Source organism: Balaenoptera musculus, chromosome 11, assembly GCF_009873245.2.
Source record: "Balaenoptera musculus isolate JJ_BM4_2016_0621 chromosome 11, mBalMus1.pri.v3, whole genome shotgun sequence".
In the NCBI taxonomy this organism is placed as follows: domain Eukaryota; kingdom Metazoa; phylum Chordata; class Mammalia; order Artiodactyla; family Balaenopteridae; genus Balaenoptera; species Balaenoptera musculus.
The window spans coordinates 67,771,297-67,791,019 of record NC_045795.1 but is presented as its reverse complement, the minus strand read 5'-3'; the positions used below and the strand labels follow the sequence as shown (position 1 = coordinate 67,791,019).

Below are 19,723 nucleotides of genomic sequence, written 5' to 3'. Positions count from 1 at the left end.
TTTCCCAGGCTGTGTTTCCCAACTATGACTCCTCTGGTCCCCAGGCTGAAGTCCCTGCTTACCCTGAAGCGGCTGAAAGTGACGGTGATCTCCTGTCCAGCCAGCGTCCACCACCTGCGTGTAGGCTGGGTCCCTGACTCCTCCAGCATGTGCTGCCCTGCGATGATGTGCTGTCTGCAGAGCTGCTGGGCAAGGGATGCCTGTGGGCACAAGGGGACGGGGGTGCCGAGTGGGCCCAGGGCAGGCAGTCCTCTTCAGGGACCGTTGCCCAAGCAACGGAGGGGACAGGAGGCCTCCCAGGCCTCAGTCCCCTAGAGTGTGCACTGGGGACACTCTCAGGGCCCTGAAGTCTAGGGCAGGGTCCAGGGAGGAGGCCCACTCCTCGACAGGCAGGGGCTCACGTTCATGGTCCTGGAGGATATGGACGGTGCCAGCACGGTGAATGGGCCCGACGTGCTGAGGATCTCCCGGCAGCCCTGGTCTGGGGGCAGGAGAGGGTGCATCAGAATGGGTCTGGGAGGCCCTCAGCCATCAGTCCTGGGTTTTGGAGAGTTGAGGTGGGGGAGCGCTGGGTCTAGATCTAGGGTAAGTAGGGACATCAGGATCTGGGGGGGTAGCTCCCACCTCCATCATGCACCCCACCACAGCCCATTCTCTGCTTCCACAGCTCTTGGGCAGAGAAATAAGGCATCTCTGGAGAGTCTGCCAAGGATGCTGGGTGTGAGGGGCGGGGTCTCAGGCGAGTGGCGGGGGTCACACACCCAGCATGGCAAAGGCGACTCTCAGCCGCAGTAACGTCATGCTCGTCTGGCTGGCCTTCTGCACCTCGTGAAGCAGGTGGCCGTAGCAGGCACGCCCATCTCCCACCTCGCCCTCCTTGCACACACAGCTGGGGGCATGGGTAGAACTGGTCAGGGCGGGGGCGTGGCCAGGTCCCCCTTCTGGCCCTCACCCACCATCCCCACAGGGCCCTTGAAGTGCACACAGGCACAAACTTGCCCCTGCCAAGTCCACTCTCTCTGCTCTGCCCCTGGTGCCCAGCCCAAGGCACCTGTGCTCACCTGGTCTTTCCATCAGGGGTCACCTGGCAGGTGGCTGACCGGTCACAGGAGTAGGGGAAGCAGTAGGCGAAGCAGCCCGCGGAGGCATTGTGGTTGGTGCTGACCAGGCCTGGCTTACATGAGCAGGTGGCCTGGCCCACCCGGGAGGGGAGGGAGGACGACACCACGTCCGTGAGAACCTTGGCGTCTGCCACACCCACAGAGCTCTGCTGGGTCCTCACAGCCACCCGCCCAGAAGCGGGCTGTCATTCTCTTCCCATTTAACAAATGGGGCAGCTTAGGCTCCTAGGAGGCCCGCGACTGTCCCACAGCCCATGCGAGCTGGGGGACCGCGGGGCAGGCCCAGCCCAGGGCCCCAGCTCACCTGTCCTGGCCTCTTGTACAGACATAAGGTGGAGTTGCTGGGGCAGCCGCCGTTGTTGGTGGTGCATGGGTCCTGGGGCAGACACACTGTTCCGTCCCCATGGTAGTTCTCAGGGCAGCGACACTGTGCCTGCCCCCTGGGGCTCACGGAGCACTGGGCAACTGGGGAGCAGGGCGACGGCTGGCAGGGGTCAGGGGCTGCCGGGGCAGTGGTAAGAGCCCAAGTGAGACGAGCACCCAGGAGGCCCATCTCCTCCACAGCCTCTATCCAGGTTGGCCCAGGGATGGGGTGAACAGGCTGATCTAGACCTTGGGGACAGGCCCTATTTCCCTCCCTCAGGGACAGTTCCCCCTCCCTGTAAAAGGCCAGATCGTACTTGCTGGTTTAAAAGGATGCTCACCCTGAGCTGGGGCTCCTGGCCTCTAGATCCCAGACTTACCTAGGCATTCGCCGTCCTGCTGGGTGTGGCCAGGCAGGCAGCTGCAGGTAGGGGCCTCTGCAGAGCACTGGGAGTTCTGAGGACAGTTCAGGGCCTGGCAGACGGGGAGCTCTGAGTAGAGAAAGGAGAGTATCACAGCAGCTCAAAGTCCCAGGTTGGGAAGGAACACAGGAGCGAAGATGCTCTGCCTAATTTGCTGTGTGACCCTGGCCAGGGCCCCATCCTCTCTGGGCCTCTGGGCAGTTAAGGTTTCAGATGACACCCCCTCCCCCGAGGGAGGCTGCAGGCGAGGTCCTGCTGAGGCTCAGGCCCCATCCTTCACCCTGTCAGCCTTTCCTGCTCTGGCCACTAAAGACTGGCTACCCCAGCAGCTGCTCACCTTGGTCACAGTGGGGTCCAGTGAATCCAGCAAAGCACAGGCAGCTTCCATCCCCGAGTGGCCCATGGCGGCACACGCCATGCACACAGCTGCAGACTGGGAGGGACACGCAGGGACAGGTGGGACCCCAGCCTCAGCCAGGGGCACACAGGGACATCGAGTCCCTGCCCTCTGCATCTCCAGAACTCAGCTCCAGCAGGCACAACCTCAAGAATACAGAATTGTGGTGCAGGACCAGAGGAGTGGTGGGAGCCCAGGGCAGGCACCTGGGCTAGCCAGAAGGTTCAAGGAAGGCTTCCTGGAGGAGGCCTCCAAGAACAGCATGTGCAGGGGTTAGAGATGTGATAAAGCAAAGCTCATGTCCCTAGAAGGGATGTGTGAGGCTGAGCGGCTGGGACGGAGTCTGGTAGGGGCTGGCTGTAGACTAGGTCCCCACTGGCCCCCAAGTGGACATCGGCCCCACCCTCCTGCCTGGCCAGCGCTCACCTGACTGGCAGGCAGGACCGAACCGGTTGGGGTCTCTACACTCCTGGCAGGCTGAGCCGCTGAAGTTTTCCTGGCAGAGGGATGCACCAAGTCAGTGCAGCCCCTCCACTGCCCCCCACCCCAGCCCCACCGGGCCCTTACCTGGCACACACAGGTCCCGTTCCTGTCTATGCCATCCAGGCAGGTTCCGTGGCTGTTGCATGGGGTCTCGGCACCCCCAGGGCACTCTGTGGACCCCCCCGCCTAGAACTCAGCTCTGCCCCAAGAACTCTCAATTTACCTGACCCCAGCAGCTCTGGGCGGCCCCAGACTTGGTCCCTCCCCTGGGGCAGCCAGAGCCAAGAGGCCCAGCTGTCCATTAAATAAGCCAGTTGAAGGGGAATGCAGGCGGGTTGAGGCATGAGGAGCAAGGCTGGGACCCTCCCCCATACCATAGCACTGGGACCCCCAGTAGCCAGGGCAGCAGGCCTTCTGCACCACGTCCTTCGAGCACTCCAGGCTGCAGCCGCTCACAGACAACAAAGAGTCCCCCAGCTGGACCTCATATCTGGGGACCAAGGATGGGGAGGGTGATGGGAGGGGCTCCCCCAGCAGCCTCCAGCCCAGCCTCCCCACACTGGGTTCTGTTGCTCTTGGTCCCCCGACCCCTTCACGCCTGGCCCTGAGCTGAACACAGGGCCTGATCCATAGTAGATGCTCAATAAACAGCACTTGCCCTGCATTCTTACTCCTTCCTCCCTGCCTATCTCTGTCCTACTGGAGGGGCCAACAGACATGTGGATGAGTGAGTCCCTGCCCTCACTCCCCAGGCCTGCCAGGCCCTCCTGGTCCCCTGCCATCCCACGGGATACCCCTGGAAGCAAGCAAGGGTGGAGTGGGGGTCTGCACCGGCAGTCCTGTGAGATCTTCTCTGGGAACTCCCGAAGCCAGCCCGAGGGACACACCCGCTTCTTGATGGCAGGGCACGGGGTGCAGGGTATGTGAGTGACAAACTTGGTCTTCATGTCGCAGCGTCTGGACTGTACCTGGGCATGGGCAAGGTTTGGAGTGAGGGACCTGAACCCTGCACACAGCCCTGACCCTTGATTGCAGCGAGGCCTAGCACCCCTCTCCAGGCCCTGGTTTCCCATCTTTTCACTGGGGAGGCAGTGAGAACAGGGAAGGCCCTGAGTCTGGGGGAAACCGGCCTGGCACAGGCTGTCCCTGCCACAGTGTGTGTCTATGTCCACAGCCACACACCTCTGCCCGGGGGCCTGGAGGCACGCCCAGAAGCCTCAGAGTCTCTGCCTTCTGACACAAAGAGCATCTGGCCCTCTTGTTCCACCCTGGGTGATTCAAAGGAGGAAACTGAACCCCAGGAGGGTGGCCCTCGCCTGTAGCCACCCAGGGACTTGAACCTAGACTCTCAACCTAGTGCTCATTCCCCCCTTTCATTTAAACATAAACACTAAATGACAGGCTGACACTGTTGGGGAGGAGAACATGGCGACGCCATCCTCCATCCCCTGGGCATAGGCAGGATGACAGCTTCAGCCATGCGCCATGGGGCTGGCCCTCCAGCTGTCACTCTGCTCTGAGCACGTCCCCACCTCGCTCCCAAATGACCCCCTCGGCCAGCCCAGGGCCCTCTCTGGTGCCCCGCGGTCAGAGACCCAGCAGCCAGCCCCATGCCCGAGGCTGGCCCGTGTGAGCAGGCGTGTGGGAGGGGGTCTGAGTCTGGGCCAAGCAGTCACATTCCCTGAGCCCTGGTCCAGGCCTGGCCCACAGCCCCACATGCCAGCCGGGACCCAGGGGTCCACTGCCCATCACTGGATGGGCAGTGCTGGGAGTGAGAGAGCTGAGAAGACCCAGGCTGGAGGCCCAGGTGGCTTCCTGGGGAGGTGACAATTGAGTTGGGACCTGAAGGATGCATGAAAATTGGTCAGGGTCACTGCTCCTGGCAGAGGGGACAGGAGAGACAAAAGTCACGAAGTGGGAAAAAGCAAACGGCCATGTGTGATGAGGCAGAGACACGCAGAGACAGGCAGAGAGGCTGGAGAGGGGCTGGGGCCAGGCCAGGCCAGGCCAGTGAGGGGAGGCGGAGTCCGGAGCAGACCCAGGACTCGTTTATGTTTTAAATGGGCCCTCTGGCTGCTGCATGGAGAACAGAGGTGGGGGCAGGAGAAGAGATGGTCACCTGAGAGCCAAGAAAGCCCTGGGCCTGCAGTCCACTCGCTGGCCTGTCACAGCTCCCCCAAGTCTACCATCAATGGGGCTACCATTACGGCAACAAAGTCCCAATAACCTACAGCACTGGCCCTGGAGGAATGGAAGCTAAACTCTTGGTTGTCAGTGGGAGAAAAGACCACAGCAAGGTGCATTTTGATGAGGAGAGCTTTCAGGGGCTTGGGCCATGGCCTGGAGAAGCTGAGAAGTTCTCATCTTAAAAAGTGCTGAACACACTGTGCTCCAAAAGGGAGTAAACCCAGAACATCTCTTTCCTAGAACACATCACAGATGTGTGGCTCTCAAAGCCAGAGAAAAGGAGAAATAGTGCCTCAATACTTTCTGGTGTACATGAAGGTCCCAGGGCCTCTCCCAGCTGCTGTGATTTGGCCTTTTCCGCTCCTGCCTCTGTGGTCTGCAAAGAGGGAAGTTGCTGCGGGTGGCCTCAGCCCGAGCTGTGGGGCTGGATGTTGTGGTCTCATTCCCCACCCTGAGGCTCGGTCTTTGCTGAGCCAGGGAGCAACTAGGAAGTTGGGTAATTTCAGGGCCAGGCAGCTGCTGGCTCAGGGCAAAGGCTCTGCAGGTGATGGGCTCCCCTGAGGGCCACCTGGCCAGCCAGACACAGCTGCCAGCGTCAGCGCCAATGGCCCGGGGACCAGTTCTCAGAGCAGCCCTGGATAAGGGCTCAGGGGCAGTGAGAGAGCACTATCCTCACTCTTGTGCAGAGGGGGCGGTCCTGTCAAGTGGGGGGTGAGTCACCAGCACAGGAGGAAGCTGGAGCCTTGTGGCTGGTGGTGGGGTGGACACTCATTCACGAGATGTTGCATCTGTAAATGTATGATGGATGGATAAACCAGTGGACAAGCCACACTTCTCTCTGGGATCTCACCAGAAGTGGGCATTCAGGCCCCCTCTGCCTGGTGGCCTGGAAGGAGCACCAGCCCCAGCCAACAATCTCGCCACTGGTCCCGCTGGGTGGAGTGAGGCTGGATTCCAGCCGAGTGCTGAATCAGATTCCCTTCTTCCCTAGGGCACCTCGGGACCCGTCTGAGCCAGGCGGGTGCTGCTCCCCTCCCTGTCCTAATCCAGAACTGATTTTGCAATGTCTGCATCCCATAGAGACACTGCTGGGAAAGTTGAGGAGACATGAGGTGTTAGACTGTTGTGAGAAGGTGGAAGAAATTCCACCGAGCTGGGGCCCAGGGCCCAGAACCCAAACTCCCTCAGATGGGAAGGGACCTCCCAAACTACTTCCCCTTGCCCAAGATCAATGCCCCTCTCCCTTCAAACCCCAGCCTGAGACCACAGGCTTCACCTGCACCAGCATACACCTAGCAGAGGAGGCACCTGGTGAAAGACTTGAATAGACAGGTGCTAAGCCCCCTCCTCCAGGAAGCCTTCTCTGCCTCTACTGCCTGAACCTTCCTGTGTTTGAGTTCTGCTCCTCACCAGCTGTGTGACCCAGAAGTCGTCCCTTCCCCTCAGAGCCTCGGTTTCCTAATGTTTACAGTGGATCTCGTGCTACACAAGGTGCCGGTAGTGCTGAGGGACTGAGGGCGCGTGAGAGGCCAGCGTTGCTGCGTCCCTGACAAGAATCCCCAGGGCCCTCTTCCCCACCCAGGATGTCTAAGCCCGAGCCTCAGCCCCAGAAGGCAGACTTAGAGGTGGTCTGTGACAAGGAAAAACTCCCAGCCTGAGGCCCCTCATTGACCCCTGTCACAAGAACATGAGGAGGTGGCCTTCGAAATTCCCTCGCATTGTACACATGGGGAAACTGAGGAAGGGAGGGAGCAGGAACCACCTGCAGGGCTCAGCACAGCCTGAAACCCTTGGCTCTTCCACCATCACTGTCACTTTTTCAGCCTCAGATCTGCCCGTCCTCAACCCTGACTTGGCCCTGAAGCTGGTGAGGCCCCTCACCAGACCACAGGGCGGATGAGAGCGAGTCCCAAGGTGGCACAGGGCCTGGGTTCCTGTCCTGGCTCTGCCCGGCAGTGGGATCCTGGGCAAGTCCTTTTCCTCTCGGGACCTCAGTCTGCCTGTTAGTGATTTGAGGACACTAGCAGCTGCCCCAAGAGAACTTGGCCTCACAGGAGAGGGTCCTTCACCTGGAGGCAGGCCCCAGCCAGGTGACTCTGTCTCCATGCCTAGGGTGGGAGGCTCTTACAGAAACTCCAGTTGGGACAATGTCCCTACTACGGGGCTTCGGTGGATCTGCAGACAGGCATCCCAAAGGGGGCTTGTGCATGTGGACCTGACAGCCACACACTGGGACCATCGGCTCCTCCCTCATGGCCGGATGGGGAACCGCAGATGGCGGTCTGGAGCGTGGCTCTGGAGTTGGACCAACCTGTCTCTATCATCCTTGGGTTTTGGCTTCCTCAAGCGGAGAACAGGGCCCACTGCTCAGGGGCTGGGATGACTTGAGGGGATGATGCCGGGTGTGCCCAGGGCTGTTCACCTGAACAGCAGCTCTTAGGCTTGAGGGTGTTATTGTTGCCTGCTGTTTGCCCAGAGGGACTCGGGGTGAGTAGACCTCATTCTGCCTCCGGGCGCACACACATACACACACACCCAGCACGCCTACGCATGGTCCACGTGAGCCTCTCAGTTTGTCAGCCCTGCGAGGGTTGGGGGTGATCACATCTCCCATCCCCAAGCCAGGGCCACAGAGACGCCGGGCCTCAGTCTGGGCAGGGGGATGGGCCTGGCTCCGTATACCCCACCCTCAGGCTGGGGAGACCTGGGACGGCTGCCCACACCTCCCGGCTGGCTAGCCGGACACAGAGGAGGGCAGGCTGACACATCCCTGCCACCCCAAGCAGCGAGACACAGACCTCAGCCTGGGGAGGTGGGCACAAGAGCCCAGCCCTCTGTCCAGCTCAGAGAAGGTCAGAGAAGGTCAGACAAGAACCAGCTGCCCTGTGTGTCCTCAGCCCCGTGCCTGATCCGTGAGCGCTCCCTCCCTGCTCCTACCACTGGCTGGGAGGGCCTGGATATCACGTCCCCCGCGACCGGCTCACACTCACCTTCTGCTCCCCGATGAAGCTGGAGCCTGCCAGGCAGAGGGCCAGGAGGCAGAGCAGGAGGTGGTCCCAGGGCCCTGCCATGGCTGGTGGTGGCTGGCGGGCACGCTGTCCAGGACAGAACTGGGGCAGCCGGCGTGGAGAACGAGCTCTAGGAGGCAGGCACAGGGCGGGCGGGCAGGACAGGGCGGGAGGGCGGGCGCTTTAAAAGCAGCCGGGAGGCCCCGCCAGCTCACCCCCACAGGAACCCGCCAGGATTTCCTCCTGCGTATCAGCAGCCTGCAGGCGGAAGGGAAGGTGCTGGCCACTGACCCCTGCATGGACGCCTGGGCCCAGCTTGGGGCTTCCTGGCCCGGGACCCTCCTCCTGGCGTCAGCCTCCAAGCCCACCATTAGCCACAAGCCTTGGGTGTTTCAGAGGTTGTGAAGCACATTCAGGAGCAGATGCAAACAACTCCCCACCCCAAGTACCTGCAAGCCCAGCATGTTTCGTTCAGAAGCTCTGGGGGGTTCTGGTGCTTGGGGGAGAGGGCAGCCTCTGAATCAGGTCCGTCTGCCTCTACCTTTCCAGCTGCTGAGGGCACGTGCAGGCCTCCGACTCCCTGTTAAGTGGACAGTCATCAGGCTCCCCCTCACCTGCCCTGCTCGGCCTCCACCGCCCAGGATCCCCATCCCCCATGTGTCCTTGCGCCGCCCTTCTCGCCCGGAGGGGCCTCCCTGCTGCCAGTAGCCCTCCCTTCCCAATCCGTTCTCCACTCAGCCCTGAGGCTTGCCCCCTGTGCCCCGGACCCCTCTCCACACCAGGCCGGCCTCTCTGACCTGGTTGCCTGCTCTCCACACCCCCCACTCTGTTCCACCACAGGCTTTTCTACTCCATAACCACAGAGCGAGCTCCCTGGGCGCTGCCGTTAGCCCAGATCCTCACAGGACTCACAAGGTCCAGCCTCAGGTCAAAGGTCTCCAGCCTTCACCTCCTCGTAGCACTGGCCACCAGCTGACACTAGTTTATTTATTTTCTGTCCCCCGCTGGAATGTCAGCTATGGGAGAGCAGGGAAGGGGTCGGGCTGGTTCACGCATGGATGCTCACTTCAGATTTGTGGGCTGAATGAACGCAGGCACTTTTATTATCCTGTTACTGGTGCGGAAATGGACGCTCAAAGGGGCTAGGGAATTTGTCTAAGATCACTCAGCTAACCAGTGTGAAGATCCAGCTCCAGGTCTGCTGCCTGCGGGGCACCCTTCCCCCCACTACATTGCACGGACTCCCCCCATTAGGTCCTGTCCTCACGGACCCAGGCTGGGGTCAGCTGTTAACTGTTGGGCTGTGGGACCTGGGAACAGCAGTCCAGGTGGTGAGGCCTACGTGCGGTGGACCCTGCCTCTGGTCTATAAACCCCCATTTATGTAGGACACAACAGATGGAGACAGGCAGGTGGCCATCTGTACGGGCCTCTGATAAAGGTCTGGTCGGGGGCTGCCCCTCCCCCATCAGCTGAGGGGCCATGGGGCTGGTCTTTGAGAGCCGGCTGGGGGGAGGTGAATGCGGAGACCACCCCCTTGGTGGCTCCTCCCATCCACCACAGCCTTCCTGATGGTGATGGGTCCTCCAGGCGAGGATCCCCACTCTGCTGGCACGAAGGGAAAAATGAGGAGAAGCAGGCCTGGGAACCCGGCTGGCCCCTCCCCCATCCCCAATACCACCGGGCGGAAATGGTCCTGCAGCCTTAGGGCCGAAGGCTCCTGACTGGCCAGGATGAGAGAAAGTAAGTGGGCCTCAGGGGCCCTGCTATGGGGTAGAAATGGGTTGAGGAGGGACTGGGCACAGGGGCTGGCTCCCAAAGAAATCCCACGTCCTACCTCAGCAGAGCTCCCTGAAGCAACCGTCTCTCAGGACATGAACCCAGACACGGACGGCACAGAGCCCTCCTCCCCACTATCCACCGCTGGGGCCACCTCCCCTGCAGGCCATGCTGGTGAGACCCCTAGACCCCACAGAGTAAGCCGTCCCAGACTCCAGGCCTAACCCTCACAACAGGTCGGGTGTGACATTCCTGATCTGAGGGTGGCAGGGCAGCAGCTGGTGTGCCAGGGGGCACCTGAGGAGCTTCATTCCTCTCATTTGCCCTGAGGCTCCTGACTTAGCCACAGCCCAGCACGGTCCTGTCCAAAGATCCCCTCACACCTCCCCTGTCCCAGGCTCCACAGACACCCATCCAGCATCTGGCCCTGGGAGAGCAGCTCCCTTTGCCCTTCACAGGCTCCTCCCCTCTTCCTTTCCCCCAAGACCTTCTTGTGTCTCTAGGTACCCTCTCCCCCTCAGGCCAACCACACCCTGGACCAATGCCCTGCTGGGACCCCAGTGGCCCTTGAAATAAAAGACCCAGACTGTGTCAAACTTGGCTTTACTGGATTAGAGAAAATAGGCAACAGGAATCACACTTGGTGCTGGCAGCTCTAGGTCCCCTGCTCCCAGCCCTCTCAGTCCCAAGGCCTGGGGGACTCCTGCCCCCATAGGGCTCTCCCACTTGTCTGGACCAGGAGAGGCCTCCCCTTTGGAAAACTGCATGGGGCGGGAGCTTTCAATGTGCATTTCGCTGCCAGCTTCATAATTAGCAGCAAGTGCCCACAATGACAGCAACAGCAACAAGACTGGACTTAACATCTCGGGAAAGGACGCGTAAAAGAGTAAACCAGACCCACGGCGCCACATGTTAACAACGGTCCCACGAAAGAAGACACGAAACTGGTGTGCCTGGCCACGCGGCACCAGGGGCAGGCAGCAGATCCGCGGGAGGCTGAGAACCAACTGAACACACATGTTCACATTCTCTGGGAGGACAATCAAACAAAGGTACCGAAAGAGAAGAGAAAACATTTTAAAAAAGCAAAGAAAGCCTGCTTCCCGGCCCTGAGTGGACACCAAGCCAGACACGGCGGGTGGCAAGGGCCAGCTACAACCCGGGCTAGCCAGTGAGCTCCACGGGCAGCTCCCGGCCACAGAGGGCCTCCCACTGGCGGGCCAACAGCGAGATGAGCTTCTCTCGGCTCTCAGCGCTGGGGACAAACACCTGCCACTGGACCTCACGGCCCTGGCCGCCTCTAGCCGGGCCACCTGGCACCTCCCCAAAGTGGTCCAGGGTGACACTGCCCATGAGGTCGTGGCCCTGCACGTCGTCAAAGACCAGGGTGAGGGCCTGTGGGTACGTCTGGTAGCCCATGAGCACGCGGTCCAGGTCCCGGATGTGGCGGCCGTCGTCCAGCCGGTACCGGTCCCTCTGTGGCGGCTCTTTGGCGAACTCGGGCAGCGGGTAGTGGACGAAGTCCTCGTCCAGGAGGAAGATCTCGGCGCTGGTGAGCAGGAGCGTTTTGGGGCGCAACATGCCCCTGCAGCGCCCAGACAGTGGTGTGCCCACCTGGAAGGCCTGCACGTACAGCAGGATGCTGAGGGACGGCGCCTTCTCTGGGTCAGCCACCTTCTGGGCCACAGTGAATGTCAGGTCCCCGACCTCCTCCTCACTGGGGTAGGTGAACTTGACACGGCTTGAGTGGATCAGCTCATAGTTCTCCATCTTCCCTGCAGAGAGAGACGCCACCGGGGCTGCAGCCTGGAACTGGCCTGTGGTGGGTCACCAGCAGCCCCAAGCCACCCAGAGACATCAGCATGAGTCACGTGTTTGTCAGAAGTGGGAGAGAGCGCTCCAAGCCCCCACCCTCAGGCAGAGACCCTCAGGCCAGCAGCTCAGAGAAGAGCAGACACTGAGATGCTGAACGGTTGTGGATTAGCCGGGCCAGAGACTCTGCCATGGAAAAGCCATGGAAAACCGTAGCTGACTACGCAGGAAAAGAGAGAGAGAGACAGAGAGAGAGAGAGAGAGAGAGCTAGAAGCAGAGAGGTTGCTCCGGGGCCTGCTGCAGCCCTTGGGGTTGGCGAGGAGACCCGAGCTGGGTGGGGATACCTGTGGTCTTGTTTCCAAACTCGGAGTAGAAGTCTTTGTCGACAGGCTCAGGTGAGGGCGTGCGTTCCAGCAAGGAGAGCACGGCCATGAGGTGCTGGAGGAAGCAGTGTGTCAGGTAGCTGTCCCGTGTCAAGCATGTAACCACCTGCGCCGGAGAGGAGCCTGCGGGAGGAGGGGCCGGGCACGGTTGCAGGCCGCTACTCCCCCCAGCCCCATCCCCACCCCTGGAGCCATCTCTAGTCTCTAGCAGGTCAGCCTGGACCTGAGGACCACAAAGCCAGGGCCAGGAGGACCCACTTGAGGAAGCATCACGGGGCCTGGGGAGACGGCCATTTCTCAGGCCGGAAGGGCTGTAACATTTTTCTGGAAGGGGATACAGAGGCATTAGGGAAAGAGCTTAGCTTTCTCTCTTCAGGAAGTATGAGTCAGAAACATCCTGCCCGTGAGCCCAGGGCCCACTCTGCCCGCCCACCCAGCACTTTGCCGCCTCTGTCCCCAGCCTCTCGCTCCAAGTCCTGCGGGGTGAGTTCTGCCCTCTCAGCAGTTCCTGAAGCTGCTTCCTCCCGCTCCGGTGAACTGGCTTGTGAGCAGATAAACTCTGCCTGCGATAAGGCACCCACATATGAAGGTGGAAGCCCACTGGTGACACTGGCCTTCACCCAAAATAGGACAAAAGCACAGTGACCACTCACCCGTCAGCCGGAAATACTGGTCGAAGAGTCCAACATTGACTACCTGCAGGTCGCTGAGTTTTAAAACAAAGCACTGAGAGATGTGGAAGGGACTGTTGTTGTAGTCGGCGTTTTTCTGATGCCAGAAATCTGTGATAGACAGAAAGGGAGCGAACGTGGTGGCGGCCGTGCTGGGTGAGCACAAGGTTCCCAGGTGTGCAGCTGCCTGGAGCAGGAACGGGCCCCCTTGATGGCCTGGTCCACTGAGGCCTGGCGAGGAGCCCCCGCCACCTCTGAGCACACATGGCCTCGGGGAAACGTGTTCTACAGTCTGAGCCTTGCCTGGTGCGCTGGAGACACCAGGAGCCCTAGGACAGGGCACTGGCTAAGGTGCCCACCAAGGCCCCAAGGGGCAGAGGCTGCCCAACATCCCCCCAGCACGCCTGGGTCCCGGGCACTCACGGGGCCTTACTGGGCGCTTTCACGCCTGGCCTCGCATCCCACGTGACAGCTCCAGGAGGAGAGTGCTGTCATCACCCCCCTTCCTCAGAAAAGAGATTCTCGGCCCAGTGCAGCCAAATCGCTGCTGCCTGACGTGGCACAAGGGCTCTAGAGACAGAAACCCCGCCCATCCCCTCAGGCCCCCAGTGCCCACCCTGCAGCGGCTCCGAGAAAGTAGCGGCGGAGGCCATCGTGCAGCACAAAGTACACGGCCTTGGTGGAGAGCAGCACGCAGGCGGTCACCTCTAGCCCGGGGTCTGGTAGAACACCACCGACGACCACAGGAGGTGGCCGCAGCTCCTCGTTTTCCACTGGACACAGAGGGGCCGGGTTGGGGCCTGCAGGAGAGCAGGGCGGCCGGGGCACACAGCTCCTCCTCCACGCCTCTGCGGAGGGTGGCCTCTGCCAGCCCCACTACCCAGTGACCTGCCGTCCCAGGGACGGGCCCACAGCCTTGGATGGGGAGGCGTGGGACCTCTACTGTGTCTCGTCAACGTATTTATAAACTCTGAAGCAGAGCGGAGGTGAGGGATGGGAGACGGTGTGCCGTGGGGTCTGCCCAGGGCCCGAGGCTAGGAATAGCCGCAGGAGGAGGCGGTGATGGAGGGAACAACTGGCCAGGGGAGGGCACCCCAGGTTCTCCCTACTCAGGTCCTCAAAGCTGTGAACAGCTGAAGCTGGGGGAAAAGCCAGCACACATAAGTCTGGGAACCTGAGGCTGACCCCAGGGTGAGCCTGCCGGGGCCCCAGGACGACAGTGCCACCTTCCTCCACAGGCGCGCTGGCCCTACCTCGGCAACGCTGCTGTGGAAGAACTCAACGATGGCGCTCCCCCGCAGGCTGGCGATGTGCCGGAGCGACGGGCAGGCGGGCAGGTGCGAGGGGATCTGATTCTCCTCCGACGTGGACCGGATCAAGTGGTCGCTTGGGTACTGGGCGGGGGCCTCCACTTGTGCTGCGGCCTCCGCTGCCGGGGCCGAGGCCCCCACTGAGGCCTCCGAAGGGGTCTCTGCTGAGGCTGGGGCCTCCGCTGGGACCAAAGCTGGCACTGAGGGCTCTGCCGGAGCTGGGGTCTTTGGCGGGGTTAGAGCTGGGACATCCGCTGGGGCTGGGGCTGGAGCTGGAGCCTCTGCCGGGACCTCCTGGAGATGCTGCTCATTGCTGCATCTCCCAGTCCCCCAAGAAAAACCATATTAACACGTGAGTCCCAAATGCAGATTCACATCCCACGTGTAACCTCAGTGTGAGGGAAACGCACGTACCACACACCACCTCTGGGGTCATCTGGGGATTTCATCTTGGTTCCTTATGGGAAGACCAAACAGCAGAAAGAAAGTGCCGGGGCCCTTTCTCTTGCGGGGGAGATGGGAAGATAGGGCAGGGCTGAGAAAGACAGATGTGGCTCATGGGCTGAAAAATCATTTTGAGAAGGTGGTAAAGGTGTCAGAAATGCCACTACAGAGTCCAGAGCACGGACCAAGGTGCCCAGGGCTGGGACCTTGGGGAACACGGAGTTGAGAACCAAATACTCAAACTGCTCCTCCGTTTGCCTTTGAGGCCTCCTCAGGTAGCCCAGGATCTCACCCCACTCAGCCACCACTGCATGTGGCCACACTGGGTTTTCTCTGGTCTGTTCCAAGCATGAGATCAAACAGTGCTCAGAAAGAACCCTCATAGAGGTTTGGAGCTCCCTGCCACCAGCCTACATGCCCAAGCTCATGTTGGTGGGGAGTCCTGGATGTCATCCTCTCAACTGGACAGTCCAGCTGCTGAAAGAGATCCCTGGGGCCCTGATCTGGCACTGGGCCAAATGCCCCCAAGCCCTCTGGGCTGTCCTCCTGCTGTCTTGGGGCAGAGATGCATCTGCTGGGGTGAAGCAGAGCGCCTGCTTTCTGCATGCAGTCCCTACTGTGGGGAGGGTCCAGCCAGGCTTGGGGGTGCAGGGAAACTGAGACAAAGGTCACCATCTGAAGCCTCATCATAGGGGCAGGGAGACAGAGAGTGGCCATGCAAGGCCGCCTCTGGCATAAGCGGCTCTCCAGTACCTGGAGGCATCAAGGGTCTCTATGGAGAGCATGGAACTTGAGCTGGGCATAAGAGGGCTCCCTGATTCAGCCAGGAATATCTGGATGACTTTGGGAAGCATGAGTTGAGGGGCTGGGTTGGACAGAGAAGGAATGCCCTGTGAGATGCTGGGGTGAGGGCAGGGTCTCCACTGTCCACCAGGATGGAAGAGGAAGTGAGCTACACCATGTCTCATTGGACAGGAAGGCCAACAAACAAAGGGTTTTCTTGCCCAGGTAGGGAAGCCCCAGCATACATGAAGTTGGGAGCAGTAACAGGAGAAAGGGGCACCCTGAAGGGCACAGGGCGCCTCTTGAGCCCCAGGCACGGGTGAACCTGTGAGTGTGACCATGGCCCCCACAAGCCACTATATGCCAACCCCAGGCGGCCCTGAGGGAAGCCAGGCTCGGGGGCAGGAGCAGGTGAAGGAGAGTAAGGAAGAAGAGGACAGGGCTGGGCTTCCCTGGTGGCGCAGTGGTTAAGAATCCACCTGCCAATGCAGGGGACACGGGTTTGAGCCCTGGTCTGGGAAGATCCTACATGTCGCAGAGCAACTAAGCCTGTGCGCCACAACTACTGAGCCTGCACTCTAGAGCCCACGAGCTGCAACTACTGAGCCCGCGTGCTGCAAACTACTGAAGCCACATGCCTAGAGCCTGTGCTCCGCAACAAGAGAAGCCACCACACTGAGAAGCCCGTGCACCGCAATGAAGAGTAGCCCCCGCTCACCGCAACTAGAGAAAGCCCGCATGCAGCAACGAAGACCCAACGCAGCCAAAAATAAATTAAAAAAAAAAAAAAAAAAAAGAAGAGGACAGGGCTGCCAACTCCTCCCCTCTCTGCACTTCAGTCTCCCCCCAGAAGAAAAGGAGTTTTGCACAAAGTGACCACCCAGCTCACACACTCAGACCTTGCTGCTCTCAGCCAACAGCTTCCTTTGGAATGGACTCACAAAATTACACACAGAGAGGGCCCCTGAGCAACACACGTCTTCCTGAGAAGGCATGTGTGGCTCACCAAAGGGTACGGGCTTGGAGCTGGGGGTCAGAGGCAGGTGGTGCCTGAAGCAGCCCCCTAGCTCACAGAGCCAGCCACGGGACTGCGAGCCTGGAGGCGAGGAGGCGTGGGTGATGCCTAGAGGCCATGCTTGGACCCAGTGGAGAGGGCCAGGCAAGGTGGGAGCAGGAGCCTGGGGACCCAGCCACACAGGACTCTAAGTGGCAGAGAATTGGGCCAGCCTGGCTTTGTGGAAGGACAGCTTTCCTGGGCCTCTTCTGAAGCCCTGGGAGATAAGGAGCAGCCCAGCACCAAGCCTGAGGGAGCCAAAGGCAATGCTGAGGGGGTGCTGGAGATCTGGGTGAGGTAAGTGGTCTCAGCCAGCCTCCCGCCCCCGGCCCCCAAAAGCCCATGCTCAGTCTTACCGGGCCCCGTCCTCGGCAGGCTGGCCATCCACAGGGGGGCTCTGAGGCCTGCCCCCGGTTGCAGGGGTCTTGGCGATGACTACAGTCTTCAGGTCCTGCAGTGAGGCCCGCAGCTGGTTGTAGATGCGCAGGAAGTGGAACTTCTCATGGGGCAACACGAAGATGGCGGTGACAAAGCGGTAGCCCACAAGCAGCTCAAGCACGTGGCCGTCCGCGAAGGCGCCCCTCGGCTGAGTGCAGCTGCGTGTGGGGTCCAGAAGCACAGTGGAGAGCGGCACACGGCTAAGCTTGAAGCTGTTGCGGTTGCGGCAGTTGTGGGTGCCGCGATTGGGCATGGGGTTGAAGTCGGCCTTGATGACGTTGAGGTGCTGGGGTGTAAGCAGCAGCCAGTAGGGGATGGCAGCAGACTTGACAGCCTCGGAGGGTGCGCAGCAGGAGCGCCGCACGGCGGAGCAGAGCGTGCAGCTGGCCCACTCGATGTTGCCCGAGTAGTCCCCGGCGGCTGTCTGCACCATGCGCTTGTCACTGTAGACCAGGTACACAGGGAAGCAGCCCTGGCTGCGCTCCTGGCAGCCGCCCGCCACCTTGTAGAAAGTGAGCAGCTGGCGCAGGAACTCCTGCAGGCTGGTGTGGCTGCCATAGAGCACGGGGCTGCACAGCATGGCCATGTGCTGCGGGCAAAGCAAGAGCGCAGGTCAAGCGTGGAACTAGTGCAGGTTGGCGGCGTCTGAGATGATGAAGAGCGTGTTCTCGCTGTGCCGCACCTTGAGCACCAGGCACAGCTCCGCATGAGGAAGCCAAACTCGGTGAGGTCGCCGTGCGGGAAGCAGAACACAAAGCGCAGGAGAGGAGAGGATGTGCTGGTGCTGCTGCCCGCGACTCCTGGTGCGGGATCTCAAAGACGGCGATTGCCGAAGTCCGTGAGCACGAGGCAGGCAGCGAACTGGCGGATGCTGCCCTGCACGTGGATCAAGAAGCACCAGAGCACCTTGAGGATGCGGATGTGCTCCAGCAGGAAGTCCTCATCTGCGCCAGGGCCCACTCCGAGCCAGGCGCTCCTCCTCGCCCTCCTCTCTCCTCTTCCTCCTCCTCTTCTTCCTCTTCCTCTCCTGGCCCACCCTCTTCCTCCTCCTCCACATCCGGGGGGCCCCATTTCAAAGTAGCGGTTCTCAGTAAACATCCTCCTCCTCCTCCTCATCATCCTCGCCCTGCTCGCCCCTGGCCCTCCTCTCGCTGGTTGGCAGCCTCGATCCAAGCAGGTAGCTGCCGCTCGATGGCCCCTGCCGGAATGAGCGTGCTCAGGCGCTGATGAAGTCCTGGTTGGTGGCGGGTGTAGCCAATGCAGGTGAAAGGCAGGAAGATGATCTGGCCGGACCCGGGCACCACCTGGACCTCTGGCTCTGCGTGCTCTGGGCTGTGCGGGGAGAAGCCAGGTCAGTGACATGCTGGGCTGGGATGCCCTCACCTCCCACGTCCAGTCCTGCTGCTGTCCCCTGGCCCTGAAGAAGCAACCCATGGGTCTCCCAAGCCTCCTAAACAGCTGAGCCTGGTGCCAGCAAGCACCTTGGTGGGGAGCCAAGGTGCTGGAAGGCTGGGGCCACCACACTCCCAGGGGCCAGACCACAGGCATCCAACACAATCCTGCGCACATCATGAAGACTTCTCAGTCCTTCAGACACTGGCCACAAGCCCCAAGAGCAATGAGTGCTCATGGGCATGGACTAACTTGACAACAGTCCCCTGCAGGGGCACTCAGTCGCCTTCACAGGTGAGAGGCATGGGGAGTGGGCTGGGGGTCTTAGGACCTTCACATTTAAATTCAAGCTCCTTTAGAGATAGGTAATCTACCTGAAAAAGAATTCAGAGTAATGATGATTCAAAATCTCAGAAAAAGAATGTAGGCACAGACCAAGAAGATACAAGAAATGTTTAACAAAGAGACAAAAGATTTAAAGAACAAACAGAGATGAATAACACAGTAAGTGAAATGAAAAACTCACCATAAGGAATCAGTAGCAGAATAACTGAGGCAGAAGAACGAATAAATGAGCTGGAAGACAGAGTGGTGGAAATCACTGCCACAGAACAGAATAAAGAAAAAAGAATGAAAAGAAATGAGGACAGTCTCAGAGACCTCTGGGACAACATTTAATGCACCAACATTCAAATTATAGGGGTCGCAGATGAAGAAGAGAAAGAGAAGGTGCCTGAGAAATATACTTGAAGAAATTATAGCTGAAAACTTCCCTAACATGGGAAAGGAAACAGTCACCCAAGTCCAGGAAGTGCACAGAGTCCCATACAGGATAAACCCAAGGAGGAATACATGGAGACACATAATAATCAAAGTGAAAAAATTAAATACAAAGAAAAAATATTAAAAGCAACAAGGGAAAAGCAACAAATAACATACAAGGGAATCCCCATAAGGTTATCAGCTGATTTTTCAGCAAAAACTCTGCAGGCCAGAAGAGAGTGGCACGAGATATATTATATACATGTCTTCTAAACATCTTTTATTGGAGTATATGTGATGAAAGGGAAAAACCTACACCAAGAATACTCTACCAAGCAAGGCTCTCATTCAGATTCGACGGAGAATCAAAGCTTTACAGACAAGCAAAAGCTAAGAGAATTCAGCATCACCAAATTAGCCTCACAACAAATGCCTAAAGGAACTTCTCTAGGCAGGGGGGTTAAAAAAGAGGTCACAACTAGAAATAAGAAAATCACAATGGGAAAGCTCACTGGTAAATGCAAACGTAAGTAATTAAGTAGGAAAATCACCCATACACAAATATGATGTCCAAAACCAGCAACCATGAGGAGACTACAAATGCAGAATATGGGAACTGCATTTGAAATCAAGAGACCAGCAACTTAAAACAACCTTGTATGTAGACTGCTATATCAAAACCCCTCATGTGAACTGCAAACCAAAAAACTAAAATAGATACACACACAAAAAAAAAAAGCAACCCAAACACAACACTAAAGTAGTCATCAAATATAAGAGAACAAAAGACAAAAGGGAAGAAGAAAGACCAACAAAAACAAATCCAAAACAATTAAAAAAATGGCAATAGGAACAAACATATCGATAATTACCTTAAATGTAAATGAATTAAATGCTCCAACCAAAGATGTAGA

The 19,723-nt window shown here is 59.3% G+C and overlaps 2 protein-coding genes across 14 annotated transcripts in view; both read right to left on the bottom strand.

Moving 5' to 3' along the window:
• The window catches only part of STAB1 (stabilin 1), a 32,693-nt gene extending 18,800 nt beyond the window's left edge, over window positions 1-13,893 (bottom strand). For 11 of the 13 annotated variants that reach the window (XR_005021907.1, XM_036869573.1, XM_036869576.1 and 8 more), the window contains exons 1-17: window positions 13,243-13,394; window positions 12,609-12,737; window positions 11,917-12,078; window positions 11,374-11,534; window positions 8,431-8,561; window positions 7,964-8,111; window positions 3,618-3,754; window positions 3,161-3,276; window positions 2,871-2,956; window positions 2,730-2,799; window positions 2,244-2,339; window positions 1,865-1,975; window positions 1,426-1,622; window positions 1,062-1,192; window positions 762-889; window positions 402-481; window positions 63-200 (exon numbers count right to left, since the gene is read on the bottom strand). Coding sequence is in view for 12 of the 13 variants with exons in the window: in XM_036869573.1 (XP_036725468.1) it covers window positions 63-200; window positions 402-481; window positions 762-889; window positions 1,062-1,192; window positions 1,426-1,622; window positions 1,865-1,975; window positions 2,244-2,339; window positions 2,730-2,799; window positions 2,871-2,956; window positions 3,161-3,276; window positions 3,618-3,754; window positions 7,964-8,111; window positions 8,431-8,561; window positions 11,374-11,534; window positions 11,917-12,078; window positions 12,609-12,737; window positions 13,243-13,279 (2,058 nt within the window). In the remaining variant the exon portion in view is untranslated. Of the gene's footprint in view, window positions 1-62; window positions 201-401; window positions 482-761; window positions 890-1,061; window positions 1,314-1,425; window positions 1,623-1,864; window positions 1,976-2,243; window positions 2,340-2,729; window positions 2,800-2,870; window positions 2,957-3,160; window positions 3,277-3,617; window positions 3,755-7,963; window positions 8,112-8,430; window positions 8,562-11,373; window positions 11,535-11,916; window positions 12,079-12,608; window positions 12,738-13,242; window positions 13,395-13,879 lie in introns of those variants that run through there. The other 2 variants (XM_036869584.1, XM_036869585.1) reach the window with 2 other exon arrangements.
• A 3,347-nt stretch (window positions 13,894-17,240) lies between these two features.
• NISCH (nischarin) overlaps window positions 17,241-19,723 on the bottom strand; it is a 35,452-nt gene continuing 32,969 nt past the window's right edge. The window contains exon 16 of the mRNA XM_036869587.1: window positions 17,241-17,987. Within this exon, the coding sequence (XP_036725482.1) occupies window positions 17,771-17,987 (217 nt within the window). The 3' untranslated portion in view covers window positions 17,241-17,770. The remainder of the gene's footprint in view (window positions 17,988-19,723) is intronic.